Source organism: Anabrus simplex, chromosome 1, assembly GCF_040414725.1.
Source record: "Anabrus simplex isolate iqAnaSimp1 chromosome 1, ASM4041472v1, whole genome shotgun sequence".
Classification (NCBI taxonomy): domain Eukaryota; kingdom Metazoa; phylum Arthropoda; class Insecta; order Orthoptera; family Tettigoniidae; genus Anabrus; species Anabrus simplex.
In genome coordinates, this window is record NC_090265.1 from 502,725,972 (window position 1) to 502,748,368 (window position 22,397).

Sequence of the window (22,397 nt, forward strand, 5' to 3'; positions counted from 1 at the left end):
TTTCTATACATTCCAGGCAGCTAGAATAATGAAAGTCGGTCTGCATATGGCCAATGACCATGCCAAGGAGCGTGCTGAATTTCGTGCATCTATCTGTCTTATTATTGTGTGAATGAATAAAATAATTTATGGAAATTTAACAAAATTTTCCAAAACCGGGAAAATGAAGCTCAATCTGAGGTATAAGGGGTCGAGATACGTCATAAAGTCATAGGACCAAAGTTGTAGATTTATTAATTGTAGGAAGCGAAAGTGCAATCCTTTTATTGATAGCAATTACCGTTCAGGCACAAGATAGTTTGAAACGAAAGTCTGCTCCATCACTAGATTTGGCTTAATATTTCGAATTTTTGAATGGGTAAAATATTAAATATTTGAACTTCTTGCAATTTTTACGTCAGTTACAGGGTAGGAGCTAGATTTTTGAAAATTTTGATATTGTAGGGTACTGCATCATTGCGTCCGCCATTTTTGTTTAGGGGGAGGGGTCAAAAATTAAAAATTGGAATTTTTTGGGAACTTTTCCGTAGCTTACACGCTAATAGCTGTAAAATTGCTAAATTTAACGTTTCTACCTCATCTGGAAGTGGTCATACATTTACGTCTGTCAGTGAGTGTGCCGTACGGCTTTATATAATAGAGATAAGATAGCCAGGCAATGTGCACGCTAAATACTGCAGACTTTCATTTGAAAATTTATTGCGGCCAACCGGTAAGTCGTATCGAGGTTCGGATTGCGCCATCAAACGTGCCTTTTAGTCGCCTACATTAATCTTAAGCATTTTCTCGTATCTCGCATATTTATACCATAGAAAGAGGTGAACTCTTCGATCCATATCAAATATCGTCCAGTATTCGGGAGATAGTAGGTTCGAATCCCACTGTCGGCAGCCCTGAAAATGGTTTTCCGTGGTTTCCCCAATTTCACACCAGGCAAATGCTGGGGCTGTACCTTAATTAAGGCCACGGCCGCTTCCTTCCCACTCCTAGCCCTTTCCTGTCCCATCGTCGCCAAAAAGACCTATCTGTGTCGGTGCGACGTAAAGCAACTAGCAAAGCAAATATCGTCCGCTTAACACCAGTTGAAAAATAATTTTGTCAACATTGCACACAGCTACAGTCTCGATATTTGGCAGGCAGGTCGACGATGAAACGGCCCAGAATTTTGGTTATTTGAGTTTTTGCCGTATCTCCATGTTTTCACCATAAATTGCTTAGGAATCTTAAATTAGACTGAAATTTGATTAGTGTTTCCATATATTCCTTCCATTTTCCTATGCATTCAAGACAGCTAGAATAATGCAAGTCGGTCTGCATATGGCCAATGACCGTGCCTAGGAGCGTGCTGAATTTTGTGCATCTATCTGTCTTATGAGTGTGTGAATGAGTAAGATAATTTATAGAAAATTAACAATATTGACCAAAATCGGGGAAATGAAGCTCAATCTAAGGTAGAAGGGGTCGAGATTCGACAAAAAGTCATAGGACCAAAGTTGTAGAAATCTTCATTTTAAGCAAGAAAGTTCAATCCGTTTATTGATAGCAATACACTAGCCAGCAATTAGAAATTTTCTCTCTCTTGTGGGAGTGAGTTAGAAGAGGTAAATATTAAGTGACAGCCAGTGGGAGGTACTTAATTAAGTCGGGTTAACCTAGGGAAACGTAATTCCCTAAATATTTGTTGGTGTATTCAGTGACGCCAGCCAAAAACCTTAACTTGTTTCGAAATTTTCAACGGTGAGAATAATAATATTAATCACATGACTCGTGACATACGCACCGAATATTTATATGGAAGAGCTTGTCATAATGCGATAATTTTTAGTTAATTATGACAGCAAAACATATTCCAATTGCTTAACGTATCATCACTTACGCGATGTGTATGGGTGCGTCATGAGTCTGGCCAGGCGAGCCTATGTTGGATTTTGCTAAGGCGTAGTCAACTATTTGAAATGTGCTAGGTGACGCTTTGATGATTATGATCAAACCTACGATCTTACAGGAATAAGATTCGATCAGTAGGATATGGAAAGTCAGAGCTATCTTTTGATATGCAAATCAATTCAGACAAACGGTTATTAGCGGAACGATGTCCGAGAAGTAGGCGTGATTTCCTCACACCCTTGATTTTTACCCTCTTCAGCATAAAAGAAGTTGGATTGACGACTATCTAGCTATTATCTACTGTGTTCTTGGACCATTCAGACGTGTCGTTTTTCGCACGGTCAAGTGAAGTCGTGCAACATTTTCATTTGTAGAGCAGTGTTACGCTTGTAACATATAAGTGGTGAAATACCTTAAATTACTCATATGCCTCAGATTGTGAAGAGTTTGTATATTTACGATATTCCGTACTATGTTGTATTCATCGAAGATAGTGAACCAGGAATAATCTACCTATAGCGAGCTGCGTGGTATCTCAGCTACTTTTATATATGTGTAAATAAATGTGTGTGTGTGTGTGTGGCGCAATTGAAGTACAATTGCTCAAATATAGTGAAGTGTCATGAATACGTAGTCAACATTACGACAATAGAGTTGAAAGGAGAATTTAATGAGAAAATAATGATTCGCCTATAATAATAATAATAATAATAATAATAATAATAATAATAAACGAGCATCATTTGCCGAATATATAAACGTGCTGAGTGAGTTGTCTTACATTGTTGAGGTATTGTAAACTAGGCAAAATTCAGATCCTTAATATCAAGTCGCAGTACTAGTGTGTGTACGCAATACTTCAATAACATTTACGTGTTAATAACTGTACATGCAAATTGTAGGATCAGGCTAACGAAACTGCAGAACATTATCGTTACCGGGTTGGCATACCTGACTGTGGTGCGTATCATATAATTAACGCAACTATAATCATATTTTTCGTTATTGCATATATGCATGAGTGATCGTCGATTTTGAGAGGAGAATCTACGAGTTGTCTACCTAGTCTTCGTCATAGTGCATCAGGAGTTTTCAAGACCATCCAACCCCTGGTCAAAATCTACAACATGGAGGACTCCATCATAGAGACGAATTCAAGACTCCACAACATCGAAGACGTCGAGATGATAGTCTAAGTCCACATGGATGTGCCCACCCCGGAGAAGAATGATCACAATAGATAAGTACATTTCAAAGTAAAATTTTGCATGTTAATTAGGTAAAATGTAAATGATGTTCGCAGGCTATTTCAAAGGGAATATAGTTTCTTAGTTTAATGTAGTAGGAATTTGTTCACTGGTATAAAAACCAGCATTTGGTTTAACCCCTTGGGAAGATTAATGCATGTTAATAAAAAGATTTTAGTACTGATTTTTTTCTGCGTGAAGTATTATAATGAACGGGAGTAGTATTCATTTAAATAATCTCAATTATTATCATGAGATGAGACGTTGTGTATCCTCAGAAAGTACGTAGACTACTTTATACTTCATGCGTAAGACAGTGTATTTTAGAAGTTAAAGATACAATACCGGATGTAAGTATGATTTTTAGATCATGGATATAATATGTAATTTTTTAAAATGTCCGGAAGAATAAATAAATATTATGCAAATATGTGTGTGTTTGGAATGTCAAAGTGTGAACGATGTTCAGATAATATGTCGCCAATTGATAGTTTGAAGCAAAATGGAGATGTGTCAGAGGTAATTTATGTAAAGTGTGAGGAGTCATGCCACATTAATGACGACAAAGTGAGGTTGAATAAAACCATATGGGAACAAAATGTGTTAGATTTGTACTCTAAGGTGCTGCATTAATCCGAATTTTAATATCGAGGTGGTTGAGGGAAGAGAGATATCCTTCCTTAACAGAGTTGAAAGGGAGACAGTGCAGATTATCGTAACGTTGAGTGAAAGTGCCAGCTGAATATGCCTCAAAGATTTACGGTAGGGTGTCTGAGGAGAATGACCAGACCGCAGGCTTCACAACTTTTGGGATGTTGACTGATTGTTCGTTTCTGGTAAGATACGACAAACACTCACACACAGAATAGTTAATTGTCATCGTTGTAATTGAACTAACATATTAGGAAACGGGAGAATTCCTCCCAACTTTTATTTCATTTATTTGATGCGATTTAGGGATTTAAAAACATGCGTCCAGCTACAAGAATACACGGGTCCGATCACATCTGAGGGCGACGAGTATCAACACCGTCATTTTGGTGATGGAAGGACCACTTCTTCTATATACTGTATTTGTGTATACATTAAAAGTGATATTACCGAGCTCGATAGCTGCAGTCGCTTAAGTGCGGCCAGTATCCAGTATTCGGGAGATAGTAGGTTCGAACCTCACTGTCGGCAGCCCTGAAAAGGTTTTCCGTGGTTTCCCATTTTCACACCAGGCAAATGCTGGGGCTGTACCTTAATTAAGGCCACGGCCGCTTCCTTTCCACTCCTAGCCCTTTCCTGTCCCATCGTCGCCGTAAGACCTATCTGTGTCGGTGCGACGTAAAACAACTAGCAGAAAAAAGTGATATTATATGTGTGTATTTTCAGATAAGTGTATTATTACATGTGAGATATGATATTATCATCAATGTGTTGTCCATAAGCTCAGCGTTGTTTCTGTATTGTATTATTCCATGGTATTATTCATAATCCGGGCGAAATATGCCTATGCGATTATTTACATAATTGTAAATAATAATAATATTAATTAGTAGGAATTTTAATGACTTTCAGATATTTTGAGATGTGCTTGTCATAGTTAGATCATTGCCTTATTCATGTGATCATATAATGACATGATCACAGAAGATCATGATACAGCGGACTTCAACTCATAAATATGAAGTCATGATGATTACATAACATGTAATTATAACTGTGCCTTTTTTATTGTGTATAATTAATTCACCAATCAATTAATGAGTGTATTTAACCATGTGTGTGAATAGTTGAAGTAATAATGAGGGAAATGCCTCTCAAATATTATGGGATTATTTGGTGCAGAATGCAAATTCTGGAAGGATTAATTTCACAGACTTAAATCCCTCATATTTCTAATTAATATTAAATTTTACGGCACTATCTATATTAGTATTTGTAAGTGTTATTTTCTCAGTTTAATATTATTTATATTTGTAAAAATTTAAAACTTTAAAAGTATAATGCTCCTACTTTAGTAGTGACGTTGTATTGCTCTTATATTTGAAATATTTGTAAATATTTCGTTTAAGGACGTACCATCGGCCCGTTTGCTCTAAAATCTAGTCGCGGTTACTGTGAGACTTCGATTCTGGGGTTGTTCTTCGAAGATCTCATCATGCACTTTCCATTCGGTTAATGGACTTACGAATTATAACTATTATTATTATTTTTATTATTATTATTATTATTATTATTATTATTATTATTATTATTATTATTATTATTATTATTATTATTATTATTCACTGAAGCCCTGGAAACGTGCGGTATATTCCATAAAATATAGAACATGCTCTTTTTTTACAAGAATACCTCCTTAGATAAGATACTCACCCCCAATTCCAAGATCCAAGCCCATTGAAGGTGTTGTGCGAACTCAGGATAAAAGCGTTCCGAGGATTCCATTGAGGCGCAGCGGAACACAAGGTCACGGCACTCAGAACGCTCACCAGCTGTACAATGCAATAATCTGTGTTCAAATTAACTACAAAGTAATAGTTTTGATGTGAAAGTCACGGTGGAAAACAAGGCAAAGGTTGGAAGTTGTTAAGGGATTCTTAGAGATTGTATTGAAATTATAAAAGTGGGTGATTGGATTGACCTTGGTGTTTCATAACATCTGACCCATTCTCTGTAGTTCATAAGAATGTTGTCAGTCGACAACCTCGACAAATGTTTGTCCGTACAGTGAAATAATTAGGGGGCATGATCAAATTTCTGACTTATCTGAGAAATAATAATTCAAACAGGTATTTCCGAACGTCACGAATTCATACCGAATGATTATATATAATAATAATAATAATAATAATAATAATAATAATAATAATAATAATAATAATAATAATAATAATAATAACATACATACCTAATCATTATAGACTGTTATGCCTTTCAGCGTTCAGTCTGCAAGCCTCTGTGAATTTACTAAACGTCGCCACAATCCTCGATTTGCAACTAGTGTTGTGGCCTCATTTAGTTCTATACCTCTTATCTTTAAATCGTTAGAAACCGAGTCTAACCATCGTCGTCTTGGCCTACCTCTACTTATTTTACCCTCCATAGCAGAGTCCATTATTCTCCTAGGTAACCTATCCTCCTCCATTCGCCTCACATGACCCAACCACCGCAGCCGGTTTATGCGTACAGCTTCATCCATCGAGTTCATTCCTAAATTAGCCTTTATCTCCTCATTCCGAGTACCCTCCTGCCATTGTTCCCACCTGTTTGTCCCAGCAATCATTTTTGCTACTTTCATGTCTGTTACTTCTAACTTATGAATAAGGTATCCTGAGTCCACCCAGCTTTCGCTCCCGTAAAGCAAAGTTGGTCTGAAAACAGCCCGATGTAAAGATAGTTTCGTCTGGGAGCTGACTTCCTTCTTACAGAATACTGTTGATCGCAGCTGCGAGCTCACTGCATTAGCTTTACGACGCCTTGATTCAATCTCACTATATTACCATCCTGGGAGAACACACAACCTAAATACTTGAAATTATCGACCTGTTCTAGCTTTGTATCGCCGATCTGACATTCAATTCTGTTGAATTTCTTATCTACTGACGTCAATTTAGTCTTCGAGAGGCTAATTTTCATACCATACTCATTGCACCTATTTTCAAGTTCCAAGATATTAGACTGCAGGCTTTCGGCACAGTCTGCTATTAAGACCAAATCGTCAGCATAGGCCAGACTGCTTACTACATTTCCACCTAACTGAATCCCTCCCTGCCATTTTATACCGTTCAGCAGATGATCCATGTAAACTACGAACAGCAAAGGTGAAAGATTACAGCCTTGTCTAACCCCTGTAAGTACCCTGAACCATGAACTCATTCTACCATCAATTCTCACTGAAGTCCAATTGTCAACATAAATGCCTTTGATTGATTTTAATAATCTGCCTTTAATTCCATAGTCCCCCAGTATGGCGAACATCTTTTCTCTCGGTACCCTGTCAAATGCTTTCTCTAGATCTACAAAACATAAACACAACTGCCTATTCCTCTCGTAGCATTTTTCAATTACCTGGCGCATACTGAAAATCTGATCCTGATAGCCTCTCTGTGGCCTGAAGCCACAACTGGTTTTCATCCAACTTCCTCTCAACGGCTGATCGCACCCTCCCTTCCAAGATGCCAGTGAATACTTTGCCTGGTATACTAATCAATGAGATACCTCGATAGTTGTTGCAATCCTTCCTGTTCCCTTGCTTATAGATAGGTGCAATTACTGCTTTTGCCCAATCTGAAGGTACCTTACCAACACTCCATGCTAAATTTACTACTCTATGAAGCGATTTCATCCCTGCCTTTCCACTATACTTCACCATTTCAGGTCTAATTTCATATATTCCTGCTGCCTTATGACAATGGAGTTTATTTACTATCCTTTCCACTTCCTCAAGCATAATTTCACCAACATCATTTTCCTCCTCCCCATGAGCTTGGCTGTTCACAACACCACCAGGATGATTTTCTTTTACATTCAGAAGATGTTCAAAATATTCCCTCCACCTCTCCAGTGATTCCCTGGGATCTATTATGAGTTCACCTGAATTACTCAAAACACTGTTCATTTCCTTTTTCCCTCCCTTCCTAAGATTCTTTATTACTGTCCAGAAAGGTTTCCCTGCTGCTTGACCTAGCCTTTCCAGGCTGTTACCAAAATCTTCCCAGGACTTCTTTTTGGATTCAACAACTATTTGTTTCGCTCTGTTTCTTTCATCTACGTACAACCTCCCTGTCTACATCGGCCCTTGTCTGGAGCCATTTCTGATAAGCCTTCTTTCTATGTTTACAAGCTGCTCTCACTTCATCATTCTACCAAGATGTTCGCCTTTTCCCATCTTTACACACAGTTGTTCCTAGGCATCCCCTTGCTGTTTCTACTACAGCATACCTGTATGCCATCCATTCACTTTCTATATCCTGAACCTGCTTACTGTCTACTGTTCGAAACTTCTCACTAATCATATCCATGTACTTCTGTCTAATGTTCTCGTCCTGGAGATTTTCTACCCTTATTCGTTTGCAGACAGATTTCACTTTCTCAACCCTAGGCCTAGAGATACTTAGTTCACTACAGATCAGATAGTGGTCTGTATCATCGAAAAATCCGCGGAAAACTCGTACATTCGTAACAGATTTCTTGAATTCGAAGTCGGTTGAGATATAGTCTATTATGGATCTGGTACTCCCTAGCCTCCCATGTGTAACCTTGCTTGAAGAATGTATTCGTAACAGCTAAACCCATACTAGCACAGAAGTCCAGCAAACGCTTCCCATTCCCATTAGCTTCCATATCTTCCCCACATTTACCAATCACCCTTTCGTATCCTTCAGTTCTATTCCCAACTCTCGCATTGAAATCGCCCACTAGCACTATTCTATCCTTGCTGTTGACCCTGACCACGATGTCACTCAATGCTTCATAAAACTTGTCAACTTCATCCTCATCCGCACCCTCACATAGTGAATACACGGACACAATTCTAGTCCTAATTCCTCCAAATGACAAATCTACCCACATCATTCGCTCATTTACGTGCCTAACAGAAACTATGTTGCGTCCAATTGTATTCCTGATGAACAGCCCTACCCCAGACTCTGCCCTTCCCTTTCTAACACCCGTCAAGTACACTTTATAATCTCCTATATCTTCCTCGTTATCTCCCCTTACCCGAATATCACTTACTCCTAGCACATCCAGATGCATCCTCTTTGCTGACTCAGCCAGTTCTACTTTCTTTCTTCCATAAGCCCCATTAATATCGATAGCTCCCCATCGAATTCCATTTCGTTCGCCAAGTTGTTTCCAAGGAGTCCCTCGCCTGTCAAATGGGAGTGGGACTCCATCACTCCCATAGGTCCGAGGCTTGCTTAAAATGTTCTGAGCTCGGTAGATTCATGAAGCAGGATGCTACCCTACTTACACATAGTCCAAGTGAGGATCTCTCCTCTAACGGGTTATGGACCACCGGTGGATTGTATAGTCCTAGCCGCCTGAGCACAAGGAGGGCCAAGACTCAGAATATGTCCGAGTTGCCCACTCCCATTCCATAGCAACTGGTATCCCGACTCTCAGGACCACTTACTAGGCCACTCAGCCGTTGCCCGTGGTTCACGAACTAGGACGTGACTACAGTAACCCACAAACATGAACCATAATAATAATAATAATAATAATAATAATAATAATAATAATAATAATAATAATAATAATAATAATAATAATAATTTTATTCGTAAAACAGATGTAATAGACGTGAATGTAGAGATAATGATAGCTGGTACAAGCAGGTGAGAAAACTGAAGGAGGATATGCGGAATGAGGAGAAAAAGGGTCGTAATGGAATGAACTCGGATGGACTCAGGCACGGTGGTGGAATCATGCGAAGTGAAGGAAGGGCGATAGTTAACATAGGAGAATAATTGGGTAAGAGAAACATAGGGAGACAAAGGGTAGATTCAGCTTTTGATGAATTACAGACGGGAGTTGCAGAACAAAACGAGTACGGCTCGTTGGCCGAATGTTTTTGCGTACTACCCTTCGGTTCAGATTGTCCATGATTTGATTCCCGACTGAACCGAGGATTTTATCTCGGTATGGTTAGGCTAATTCCTCTGGCCTAGGGACTGGGGGTTCTTGTTCGTCTTAATACACACCTCTATATATAACATATCTAGCTACGAACCACCATAGAACCCAATAGTAAACATTGTATATCACTCCACATACGACTGGCGTCTGGAAGGGCAACCGGTCGTGAAATTTTGTCAAGTCTATAACAAGAGTAGACCTCAATAAATTGGAAAAATGACCTGAAATAATAATAATAATAATAGTAATAATAATAGTAATAATAATATAAGGGGTGATCCAAAGGTTTCCATTCGACGACCGTACAGTCCTGAATCGGGATGCCAATCAAAATCGCCGTGAGCATTGTGGCACTCATCCCGCCGAAGCACCAGGTTGGAGATCCCCGTGTGGTAAAACACTGAGTCCTGCTGCGTGAAGAAGTCCGTAGCCACCTGCACCGGGCGAGTTGGCCGTGCGGTTAGGGGTGCGCAGCTGTGAGCTTGTATTCGGGAGATAGTGGGTCGAACACAACCGTAAGCAGCCCTGAAAATGGTTTTCCGTGGTTTCCCATTTTCACACCAGGCAAATGCTGGGGCTGTACCTTAATTAAGGCCACGGCCGCTTCCTTCCCACTCCTAGGCCTTTCCTATCCCATCGTCGCCATGTCGGTGCGACGTAAAGCAAATTATAAAAAGAGTAACCACCTGCTGTACATCCTCGTCCAACAAGAAGCGTCGACCCTCCAAGATTTTTTTAAGGGGACCGAAGGCGTGATAATGGGGATTGATCAAGATATGCGCCGGTCCGCCCCAATCGCCTCGTCTAACGCCCGCGTGTTGTTGTCCGTAATGAATGAGACTGGGCTCCTAGTCCCCAGGCCAGGGATATTAATCATGTACAATTAAAAACCCCTGACCCAGCTGGCAATCGAACCCGGGGCCGCCAGGTGACAGGCGGACGCGTTGCCCCCTACACCGCGGGGCCGGACTAATTCACAGATACTAGTAGATTGATCGCTGAAACGCATAGCACACCGTAATGAAGATGCGTATTATAATAACCTTCTTTTTGGCCTTTTCTCAGTAACCTGGGATTATAGATTCAGCCCAATTTTACGACCGAATGCCTTTGCTGATGACCCCTGCGTAGAGGGATGTATTCACTATTGGGTATTTATATGATGGTTAGTTGAGTGATATGTCATGTGTAGCTGAGGATTTGTATTAGGACGATCAGAAATACTCAGTCCTGGAGCTAGAGGAATTACTCAAACGAAGTATAATAATAATAATAATAATAATAATAATAATAATAATAATAATGTGATGAGACAATTGATGGACACCGAAAGGCGTGGGTGAATTCGTTTTCCCGGAAAACACCCGAAAACCAGAAGTTTAAGGAAACAGAGAGAGAACTGCCAAGATCATCAGGAAACCCCGGAGAAAGTATGACAAAGAATGCTTGATCCAGATCGAACAGGAATATCAGAAGAGAAACAGAGGAAACAAGAAATTCATGCTCTCATTTGTGGTCTTCAGAAAGGTCTATGATTCTGTAGATATGGAAACAATGATTCATATACTACAAGAAATGGGTCTAGATAGGAAAACAAGAGAATTCATTGAACAGACAGTGGCTGGTACAACACCCAAGGTCAAGTTCTGAGGGATTCTATCGGAAACTTTTGGGAATCAGGCGGGTGGATGGACTATCTCCCCTTCTACTCAATTGTGTTCTTGACAAAGTGATTGGAGAGCAGCGCCGCAAAATTCAAGGAATAGACGGTTTACGAATGAGATGCAGGAACAAAGGAATTGGAATTGACTGTTTAGCCCTTGCGGATGTAATTGTGGTTCTGTCAGAGTCAATACAGGAGGCACCAAAGAAATTGCCCATCTCCAGGAAGAAGCAAGTAAAGCAGGCCTGCGATCTCCTTCGAGAAGGCGCAATACGTGACCAACATCGTAACAGCACCCACATGGATGACAGTTGAGGGAGAAAGGATTCAGAAAGTGGAGAAATTCAAATATCTGGGAGAGTGGATAGACAATGATCTGTCAGAAAGAGAGGCGCTGTTAAGGAGAGTAAATAAGATGAACTTGGCATATAAACTAACTATAAACACTCACAACAAGAAGAATATCTGGATCAATGCAAATCTCAGACAGTACCAGATAGTGATTCGTTAAGAGGCTTTATATGCAGCTGAATGTCTGAACCTATTAAAAAAGGAAAAGTTTGGTCAAGAAGTTGGAACTAGTGGGGAGAAAGTTTCTGGGACTCCAGAGAACAGAGGATGGATCATACAGAAAAGAAGTATACCAAGAATTGTATCTCAAGCTGGTAACTATCTCAGATACCATCCGGAAGAGGAGAGCCTTGTTCTTCGGACATACCTGCTGAATGAACCCGGGAATACTGACCAATCAGATAATAAGATTTTTTTGAGATCAGAAAAACTATGGTATGCTGGTATCAGGAGGTGAAGAAGGACCTAGGAGAAATGGGAATACAAGGAACGGGAATCAGCAACAGGGATGCTTACAAGTCGATGATCTAGGCCACGAAGAGGTTTCTGGAAAAATTTAGATCCCGTACCCAAGCGTCATGGACAGAAAAGTCTGGTTCCATGGCTAAATGTTTAACGACCGAGCTCGATAGCTGCAGTCGCTTAAGTGCGGCCAGTATCCAGTAATCGGGAGATTGTGGGCTCGAGCCCCACTTTCGGCAGCCCTGAAGATGGTTTTCTGTGGTTTCCCATTTTCACACTAGGCAAATGCAAACCTTAATGAAGGCCACGGCCGCTTCCTTCCAATTCCTAGGCCTTTCCTATTCTATCGTCGCCATAAGACCTATCTGTGTCGGTGCGACGTAAAACAAATAGCAAAAAAAATAAAATGTATACGTGCTGGCCTTTGGTCACAGGGGTCCAGGATTCGTTTCCCGGCAGGGTCCGGAATTTTAACCATAATTGGTTAATTTCGCTGGCACGGGGGCTGGGTATATGTGTCATCTTCATCATCATTTCTTCCTCATTACGACGCGCAGGTCGCCTACGGGAGTGAAATCGGAAGACCTGCATCTGGGGAGACGAACTTGTACTCGGACACTCCCGGTACTAAAAGCCATACGCCATTTCATGTTTTCATGGACAGAAGAAATGATGAAGGATGAAGGAATACTGGACGAGGATTAACCCAGACACAGATGAAGCTGAATTCGAATTAACGTTGTCCATAGTCGGCCAAAAGGAAATAATAATAATACCGTGTGAGTTGGCCGTGTGGTTTGGGTCACCTAGTTGTTAGCTTGCATTCGGAAAATGGAGTGTTCTAATCCCACCGCCAGCAGCCCTGTTCGCCTCGTTCATTTATAAGAAAAGTGTTAGAGGACTTGAATTGAGAGAAAACAAAGTAAAAATACAGTTTCACCCCTTCCAGTACCTGTTAAATTATCGGCCTCAACGACCTCTTTACTCTTAGGTGAGTAGGGCCTACCGTTGTACAATTGTGCATTTAGCCTCCTCAGGATCATTACCGACACTCCTGTTTTTAGTGTAATTTCATGTCCTGGCAGGTCAGGTGCAGAAACAGGGTGGAAAAACTCAACTGCATATGAACTGCATCATCGTTGTGCACGACCGAGTTACCTGATGTGTATTGTAATTTCTAGCCCGGAATTCGCACCACGCTTTTCTCATTTATTTGCGCGACTTTTTTTCATATTTTGGAGTTGAAATAACTTATTCACAAAGCTGGTATTTCGAGCTCCATGGATATTGTGAATGTGTTGAAAAACACTGTTAGCTGAGTTATCCTGAGACTGAACGATGTTAGTCAATGTTGCAGGAAAGGTAATATTGTCACCAGAGCCCTATAACATTAATTTTCAGTTGAATCCTTCTTCTTCCTGACCGCCTAGTTGCACATGCATGCTGGCTGTGAGAAAAAGCCTCCCAGTCGACGGCCATAAGTAGAGTTTCTTCATTGAAGCTTGCACTTCGTGTGCTTTCGTCCCCATAGAGTTAGTAAATAATACACTAGAGGTAAATGACTGTAGAGAGCGGAGTATGTTGAAATCTCAGCTGTTTGACACAAAGCTCCTTCCACGGTACTCATCAGTGTAAATAGAGGACATTTAATACTGTGCGGATATTTATATGATTTAAATTTCTTACATTCTCAGAGACTACAGTATAGTAGTGATGTTTCTGTCCAGTAGAAAGAAAGCCAAAAAAAAAAAGAGGATAAATACAGGAGAAATTCTTGGTAAAAAAGGATTGTGTTCAGTTGCGATTAAGTAACACAAACAACTAACCGGTACTTTAAGATTGCGGGTACATGTATTTCGCTATTTTTTTGTGCATATGGCCAGGACTTTCGGAATAATACTTCCCAACGACAGAAAGCATTCTCTCGTTCGAAGTGAATGGGCGAATTTTTAGGCCTAACAGTGCCGGTGAGATTTTGGGGGCAAACTAGGCAAAATACTATTATAGCTGTTTTTTAAAACGTAATTAAAAGTGGAAATATGGAATGGAATCCGGGTGTTGTTTCAATCTATTATGGAGGTTTTTACTTAGCTTTTCCTGAAATGTTTGATTTGCTTTAACATATTAAGTTGTTTAATGACTTCTTTTAATGGATCGGAAAGTGGTAAATTTTATGATTGAAGGAAACTGATTTACAATAAGTTACTGTGCTTGTATATAGTCCTATATGATATTTAAAGGAATACTAATAATAATGAAAGTAGAGGACTAAAATGTTCACATGGTGTTGCTCATCTAGTCTATAATTATAATATCCGGTAAAGTATGAATGGGGGCTTCTACACATATTGTATGAAGGGAAAGTAACAAACTGTGTATTCACAAAATATGTTCAATAGTTGTTTCTACTATACCTAAAACACACACACTCTCTCACTCACTCACTCTCTCTCTCTCTCTCTCTCTGCAAAACATAGCAGTATGTACACTAGTGTCCACAAGTTAAGCATAAGTTACGAGTAAGCAGGGCAACAGGAAATAGACCGCAAATCGCACGACATATGAACCTACTAATTTTACGTGTTCGCTCTGTATAGGAAAGGAGTGTTCTCTGGTTTGACTAGCGGCGTAACCGGAAGGTAAACACAGACAGTGCCTGCACCCCATATTCCCTCAGTCGTGTTTGCCCTGTTATAGTGTGCGGACTGTAGCCTCGTGGTGAACGTGACAACATAATGGTACAACGACGCCATTTGGACCCCTTTTTGCAGGGTAGAATACTCGGCCGCCTGTAAGCAAGCCAGACACAGTCGCCGTATCCTTGAATGTGGTACAAAGTGTCATTTCCAGGCTTTGGAAACGATTTCGAGACACAGGAGTTGTTAGTCGTAGGCCAGTACCAGGTCGACCAAGGGTAACCACCCCACAGCAGGACGGATATCTGGCCTTAACCGCCCGACAAAATCGGAGTGCACCTGCAAGACAATTGTCGGCGGAGCTTGCAGGCGTCTCAAGAGATGCCGTTCCCCGGCAAACTGTATACCGGAGGCTCAGAACAGCAGGGCTGTTTGGCCGACGTCTAGCGGTGTGCGTCCCGCTCACTCCAGCACAGAGACGGGCCCGTTTACTGTGGAGCCGTCAACATCGAAACTGGACCATGAATGAATGGAGGCATGTACTCTTCACAGATGAATCCCGCTTCAGTTTGCAGAACGATTCCCGTCGCACATTAGTGTGGAGAGAACCTGGTAGCCGATACAACCACAGGAACATCGTGGAACGGGACCAGTATGGTGGTGGGCGGCATCATGTTGAATGGCCGAACGGACCTGCACATCTTCATGGGTTGCCCGAGGAACACTGTTAACGCTCGGAGATAGAGGGATGAGTTACTGAGACCACATTTTAGACTCTTCAGAGGTGCGGTTGGTCCAGACATCCTCTTAATGGACAATAATTCCCGACCGCACCGCGCTGCTCTGGTGGATGTATTTCTGGTTGGGAAAGACATTTATCGCATGGTCTAGCTAGCGAGGTCTGCGGATATTAATTCTATAGAACATGCCTGAAATACATTGGGGAGGTGAACTGCATTCCGTCAGCCTCCACCAAGGACCGTACAACACCTTCGCATTGCCCTTTCGAAGGAATGCGATCGACTGCCACAAGAGCTCTTGGACCAACTGATAGAGAGCATGCCACGTCGCTGCGAAGCATGTGTGGCCGTTAGGGACAACCACACACCCTGTTAACAGCATATTTTGTTGTGGAAGATATTACGAAGTTTTGTTAGTTGTTGTCAAAGGTGTACCTTAGCTATTAGATCCTTTCTGACACTATTTTTTTTGGACAATTTGGGTGACATATGGTGTGTGAGTCAGCTTTCGTTTGTTTAGGAATCCGTGTGATATTCCTATCAGGCGGTATGGACTCGTTTAGTGATTATGATTAACTTTTGGACCCTAGTGTATAATCACGATCACACGAATTCCGGGTGGAAAAGGAAACAGGTAACGTTTGGGCGAAGATTTTGAGCAACCCTGAGGATGAAGGAGAAGTAACCAAGGATACGTCACATGTGTTCGTCTTCCAGGAGGAGTGGTTTGTGACGTTGCGCACTCAGAGGTCACTCCCAGCTCCATTTTTTACGGGAACAGGTTAAGATGTTTCTATGGTTAATCATTCTGGCTATATTAGCTTTTACTAATCAAGGAAAACAATTAATTAATTGTATTTTAATTGCTATGAAATGTGCACGATGTAATCCCACCCCAATATTTTGTATTTAATTGTTTGATCAGCGCCGACTATAACTTCATAGGAACAGTTTTCGAAACGCCATTGCGTCTCTGATAATCATAATTATTTAATGCCAGGCTATTTTTACTTTGGTTTTTGAGGATTATTATTATTATTATTATTATTATTATTATTGTTATTATTACTACTACTACTACCACCGGGCGAGTTGGCCGTGCGGTTAGAGGCGCGCAGCTTTGAGCTTGTTTCCGGGAGATAGTGGGTTCGAATTCCACTGTCGGGAGGCCTGAAGATGGTTTTCCGTGTTTTCCCATTTTCACAGCAGGCAAATGCAGGGGCTGTACCTTAATTAAGACCACGGCCGCTTCCTTCCAACTCCTAGGTCTTTCCTATCCCATCGTCGCCATAAGACCTGTCTGTGTCGGTGCGACGTAAAACCACAAGCAAAAAGTTATTATTATTATTATTATTATTATTATTATTATTATTATTATTATTATTATTATTAGTAGTAGTAGTAGTAGTAGTAGTAGTAGTCGTAGTCGTATTTATCAGGGCCTATATTGACCTAAATAAGAGCCGTTCTTTCGTAGAGTGGTTGAGCGCGATGCCATTTGATAATGAAATCATAGTCGACATCGCTAACATGTCCGACTCGTTGGCTGAATGGTCAGCGTACTGGCCTTCGGTTCAGAGGTTCCCGGGTTCGATTCACGGCCGGGTCGGGGATTTTAACCTTCATTGGTTAATTTTAATGGCCCGGGGGCTGGGTGTTTGTGCTGTCCCCAACATCCCTGCAACTCGCACACCACACATAACACTATCCTCCACCACTATAACACGCAGTTACCTACACATGGCAGATGACGCCCACCCTCATCGGAGGGTCTGCCTTACAAGGGCTGCACTCGGCTAGAAATAGCCACACGAAAAAAAAAACATCGCTAACATTTCAGCCAGACTTTGCACACAAGAATTACAAAGAAACTGGAAAATTTGACCCTCAATGAGATACGTACACGTTAAGTCTATTGCCCTGAAGGAAGCCGTGTCGTTCCTCCCATCTTTCCTCTCTCCCTTCATTGTCGAGCCAGTGGAACGTATGGGCAGGCGGGGAAGCAAGTACCTTTCCCTCCGCATATGTTTCGTTCATGCTAGATATCCTCGTACGTTTTTTTCTCCACCTCCCCTCACTCTTCAGATGTATGCCTGTGTTTACGCGTCGAATGGATCTGACCAGTGAGAGAGAGTGTAAGCAGGTAATGGGCGGTTCTGAGGACTGAACTGATTTCTTGCCTGAAATGAATCTTTCTGGCCACGAGATACTAAATATTTCGAGTGTACCTATGTACAATTCAGGCTGTCGTGCACATCTATTGCATTCCAAGGAAAAGAAGTATATGTAATTTAATCCATCAGCTTAATCTCTAAAAACTGAATATTCATGACTATGAGCAACCAATTACACTACACCTGTAATTATTATCAGTAGGGGAAGTCCGTGTAATTTGGACTTGCGTGTAATATGGACCGATAATATTTTTAGTATTCGCAAATTTGGTCACCACTGTCTGAGGCAAGGTTAGCAAGACAGCCGAGGGTACCTTTCTTCCTGGAAATTGTTTTGGTAATGGCCTTGAGGTTGAAAGGAGAAGAGGAAAATTATCCCAATACATTCCTTGTAAGCTTGTAATAGTAAGTGTACTGTGAAATAGTTATTTCGGCCAAGAGGGTGTTCAGCTTTTACAAGTACTGATGAAATAAAGAGGTAGGTTTAAACATAGTTTCATTCATAAATGCTTCGCACATTATTTAGTGTTTTATTAGATCTTTGCATGTTGTGTAATTTGGACTGCTCGAGAGTGTGTAATTTGGATCGTTGGAGCAATTGTACCGTAATAATTACATTTCTTCGTAGTTTCACTGGTTATTCTCAAAGAACTTGTTTTATAACTAGAGGAAGAACCTGTGATGTAGAGGTAGCGTTACTGCCTCTTACCCGGAGGCCCCGGGTTCGATTCTCAGCCAAGTTAGTGATTTTTACCTGGATCTGAGGGCTGATCCGAGATCCACTCAGCCTACGTTATTACAGTTGAGGAGCTCTCTGACAGTGAAATGGCGGCTCCGGTCTTGAAAGCCAAGAATAACGGCCGACAGGGTTCGTCGTGCTGACCCCACGACACCTCGTAATTTGCAGACCTTCGGGATGAGCTGCGGTCGAGAAACTGTTCACTACAGACGCAAGAAAGAAATCACAAACAGTTTGCATTACATGTGACAAGTATTATGATAACGATTTGATTTAGTGCAATCGATGCAAAAATCGGAGTTATGAAAACGGCACCAAAATTTAGGATGAATTATTTCATCATTGTCCTACATGTCAAAAGTGGCGACCACAATTCATAGTGCCGTATTTTATTTCTTGTGATTTCATAATCACTGCATCAAATAACTTGTAAATGTTTAAATTTACCAGTCCAAATTACACGATCAGCTGATCCAAGTTACACTCTATCGGTCCAAATTACACGATCACCTGATCAAAGTTACACTCTATCGGTCCAAATTACACGATCACCTGATCGAAGTTACACTCTATCGGTCCAAATTACACGATCACCTGATCAAAGTTACACTCTGTCGGTCGAAATTACACGATCACCAGGAAGAAATTACACAACATTTTTTAAAATAACTGTTACTTTTTAAAAATCCTAAAAAATAATATTAACATTTATTTTCACCAAATCATTTGATACATTGTACTAAGTATCGTGTATAAAATTTGAGAAATTGACATTACTGTCCGTAGAGTTATGGACGTTTAAATTTAAGTCGACCAAATTACACGACTTCCCGTACTGTAAGAAATATGTCGAGAAATCAGCGTTACCTTTTGATATAATGAATAACTGTAAATCGGTTCTGGGACATTTCGTACCACGGAGTTTTCGTACCACCGGACATTTTGTACCACTTGCGAAGTGTCAGCTAATGATTTTAAAACATTTAGGAGAGGACATCCGTACCACTTGAAAGAGTGAGAAGTATTGCGAAGTTGAAACGATTTCCTAATGAATTTATTCATTTGTATATCCAATGTCCACTAAGGGAGCAGAAGCCTCCGCACGGTGTGACCACTGCTGATGTTAACCACCTGTCGGGTGCAACTCATCTGATTGACACACGTGTTAATTATTTCATCGCATTCGTCATTCGCGGGGACCTAGCTACTTCCACCTTACAGTAGTTTCCTGTTTCCGCGTGGCCTTCAAGGCCATATTGGCTAGTTCATCAGAATACTTTCTTTTACTTGATAGTGAAATAATTTAGTAGTTTATAAATATTCACAATAATATTATCCATCCTTATTTTTCGCCTTAAAATCGTCAGACTCCTTGACTGAATGGTAAGCGTTGAGGCCTTCGGTTCAGAGAGTCCCGGGTTCGATTCCTGGCCCGATCGGGATATTTTAATCGCGTTTGATTAATCCTTCTGGCTCGGGGACTGGGTATTTGTGTTTGTCTCAACTCTTTCCTCTTCATATTCAGACAATACACTACACTACCAACCACCACAGAAACACGCAACAATTAGGCTATTATAACCCTCGACCTGGAATTGGCGTCAGGAAGGGTATCCAGTCGTAAAACAGGGCCAAATCTACTTGTGCGACAAACTTCACCCCACGACCCCACAGGTGTGGAAAAGGCGGTAGAAGAAGAAGAAAAGGAGAAGAACAATTTATTCGCCAACAAATCGATTTTCGCAGGACATAAGATCAAATATGTTATTTTCTACAACTGTTGTTACTACCGTTTATTGATAGGACGTGTATTAACAAGGGTATTTGATGTAGTTTTAAAAGTTTCCCTAAACTACCATTTCACCCAGCGTGATTAAAATTATCTATAGCCAAGATTGTAATCTCTTATCCGTTGACCTTAGATATGATCACTTTTCATTAAAATATATTCATCCATTTTCCCATATTGTGCAACCATACGCACGCATAGACAGAGAGATAGACTTGACGGGAATATAAAAAAATTAAAAAAATCATTTCTTATTCTGGACGAGACCGACACTCAAATACCAATTTTTAAAATTCTGACCAAACTACAGGCAAAACTCTTACGTATGTATCTATGCATGTATGTATGTATGTATATGTATGTATGTATATGTATGTATGTATATTTATTTTGTCTTTGGCCCGAAGGCTTGTTGGATACCCAATAGCTCCGCTATCAGCTGTCATAAAGAGTTATACTAAATAAATAACGGGTGACGTAGTTTCCAGTTGTTTTCCTCACATAACCAGAATGTGCTATTACGAAATGCGCGCTGTTAGCCATCATTCCATTCATAACAGGTACCGACTGCAAGGAATGGCATTTCTACCATTGCTCATACCTTAGTCACTATCATATAGTGAGAGCTGAGGATTAGACTGAGACAGGTCAATGAAAGAACAACTGCAGAGTTTAAATTCAAAGTAACAGTACACATCACCAGTGGTAGTGATGCAATCTATGAGCAATATATTGCTAATTATAGATTTCCATAAAAGTATCTCCTAGTAGCAGGATGTAAATAATGACATCAACACAGTGCTCACCTGAACTATAGCCCTGTTCATCTCTCGAAGAGTTGCCGAATACTGAGAGGATACGGCAAGCTCGGCTCTCATTGTAATATATCTGCCACCTCCCTCCACCCCCTCCCCCAATATAAGTCGTTTCAAAACCTATAATTTCTCCTTGTATACACGCTGGCCATGAGGTCTTTTTTTTCTTGCACGTCATTGATGACCTTTCATTTTGCCGTATCCCTTATAGCTAGCAAACATTAAGTGTAAGGACAAATATCACCGATTTGGTGATGCCAGTCACTAACTTTCAGCTAACGGAACAAGGTGTAGAGTACCAAAGTGAGTTGGCCATGTGGTTAGGGGCGCGCAGCTGTGAGCTTGCCATTCGGGAGATAGTGAGTTCGAACTCCACTGTTTGCAGCACTGAAGATGGTTTTCCGTAGTTTCCATTTTCACATCAGAAAAATGCTGGGACTATACCTTAATTCCACTGCCGCCTCTTCCCCACTCCTAGTCCTTTCCTCTCCCATGGTCTTCATAAGACCTACCTGTGTCAGTATGATTAAAGCAGATTGTAAATAAATAAAAAGGAGAGTAACCATCTGCTCCATTAAAAACAATGGTCTGCTTGCCACAACACAGAGAAAGCCGCTAGAAGTGATATGAACGCTAGCAAGTGGCAACAGGTAATTAACAGAAGCAAACAATCACAAACATTGCCCATTTTACGTGTTTCTACTCTCATAATGTTTCTACCTCTTAATGGCTGAATGTTTAAAGACGAATTCTTAGCTGTTACTCCTGACTTTTGATTTAAGAGGAACAGGGCTCTCGTCAGTTCGGCAATTCTTTAGAAATCGTAAGGACATATTCAAATGAAAGCCATGCTCTTCGTTATCAACGTAGTTAAAATAACCTTTTCTCAGTGTGTCGAACAATAGATATTCCGTGCAAGGGGTTTCGCGGTTTGGGTCACGTAACTATCAGCTTGTATTTGGGAGATAGTGAGTTCGAGCCCCACTCACGGCAGCCCTCAAATCGGTTTCTCTCTGGTTCCTAATTCCTGATCAGACAAACGCTGGGGCCCAACCTTACTTAAGGCCATGGTCGCTCCCTTTCCGCTCCTAGCCCATTCCTGTACCATGGTAACCATAACACCTATCTTTGTCGGTGCGATATAAATTTAAAAAAACACAACAAAAGCACGTGATACAAATTCATAAAACACTAGCACATACCGAAACTAGTCCGCCTCTGTGGTGTAGTGGTTAGCGTGATTAGCTGCCACCCCCGGAGG

The 22,397-nt window shown here is 40.8% G+C and overlaps 1 protein-coding gene across 1 annotated transcript in view; it reads right to left on the minus strand.

Moving 5' to 3' along the window:
• LOC137500930 (endocuticle structural protein SgAbd-6-like) overlaps positions 1-21,199 on the minus strand; it is a 34,887-nt gene extending 13,688 nt beyond the window's left edge. The window contains exons 1-2 of the mRNA XM_068227688.1: positions 21,128-21,199; positions 5,499-5,617 (exon numbers count right to left, since the gene is read on the minus strand). Coding sequence (XP_068083789.1) covers positions 5,499-5,617; positions 21,128-21,199 — 191 coding nt within the window. The remainder of the gene's footprint in view (positions 1-5,498; positions 5,618-21,127) is intronic.
• Between the last annotated feature and the right edge of the window lie 1,198 nt (positions 21,200-22,397).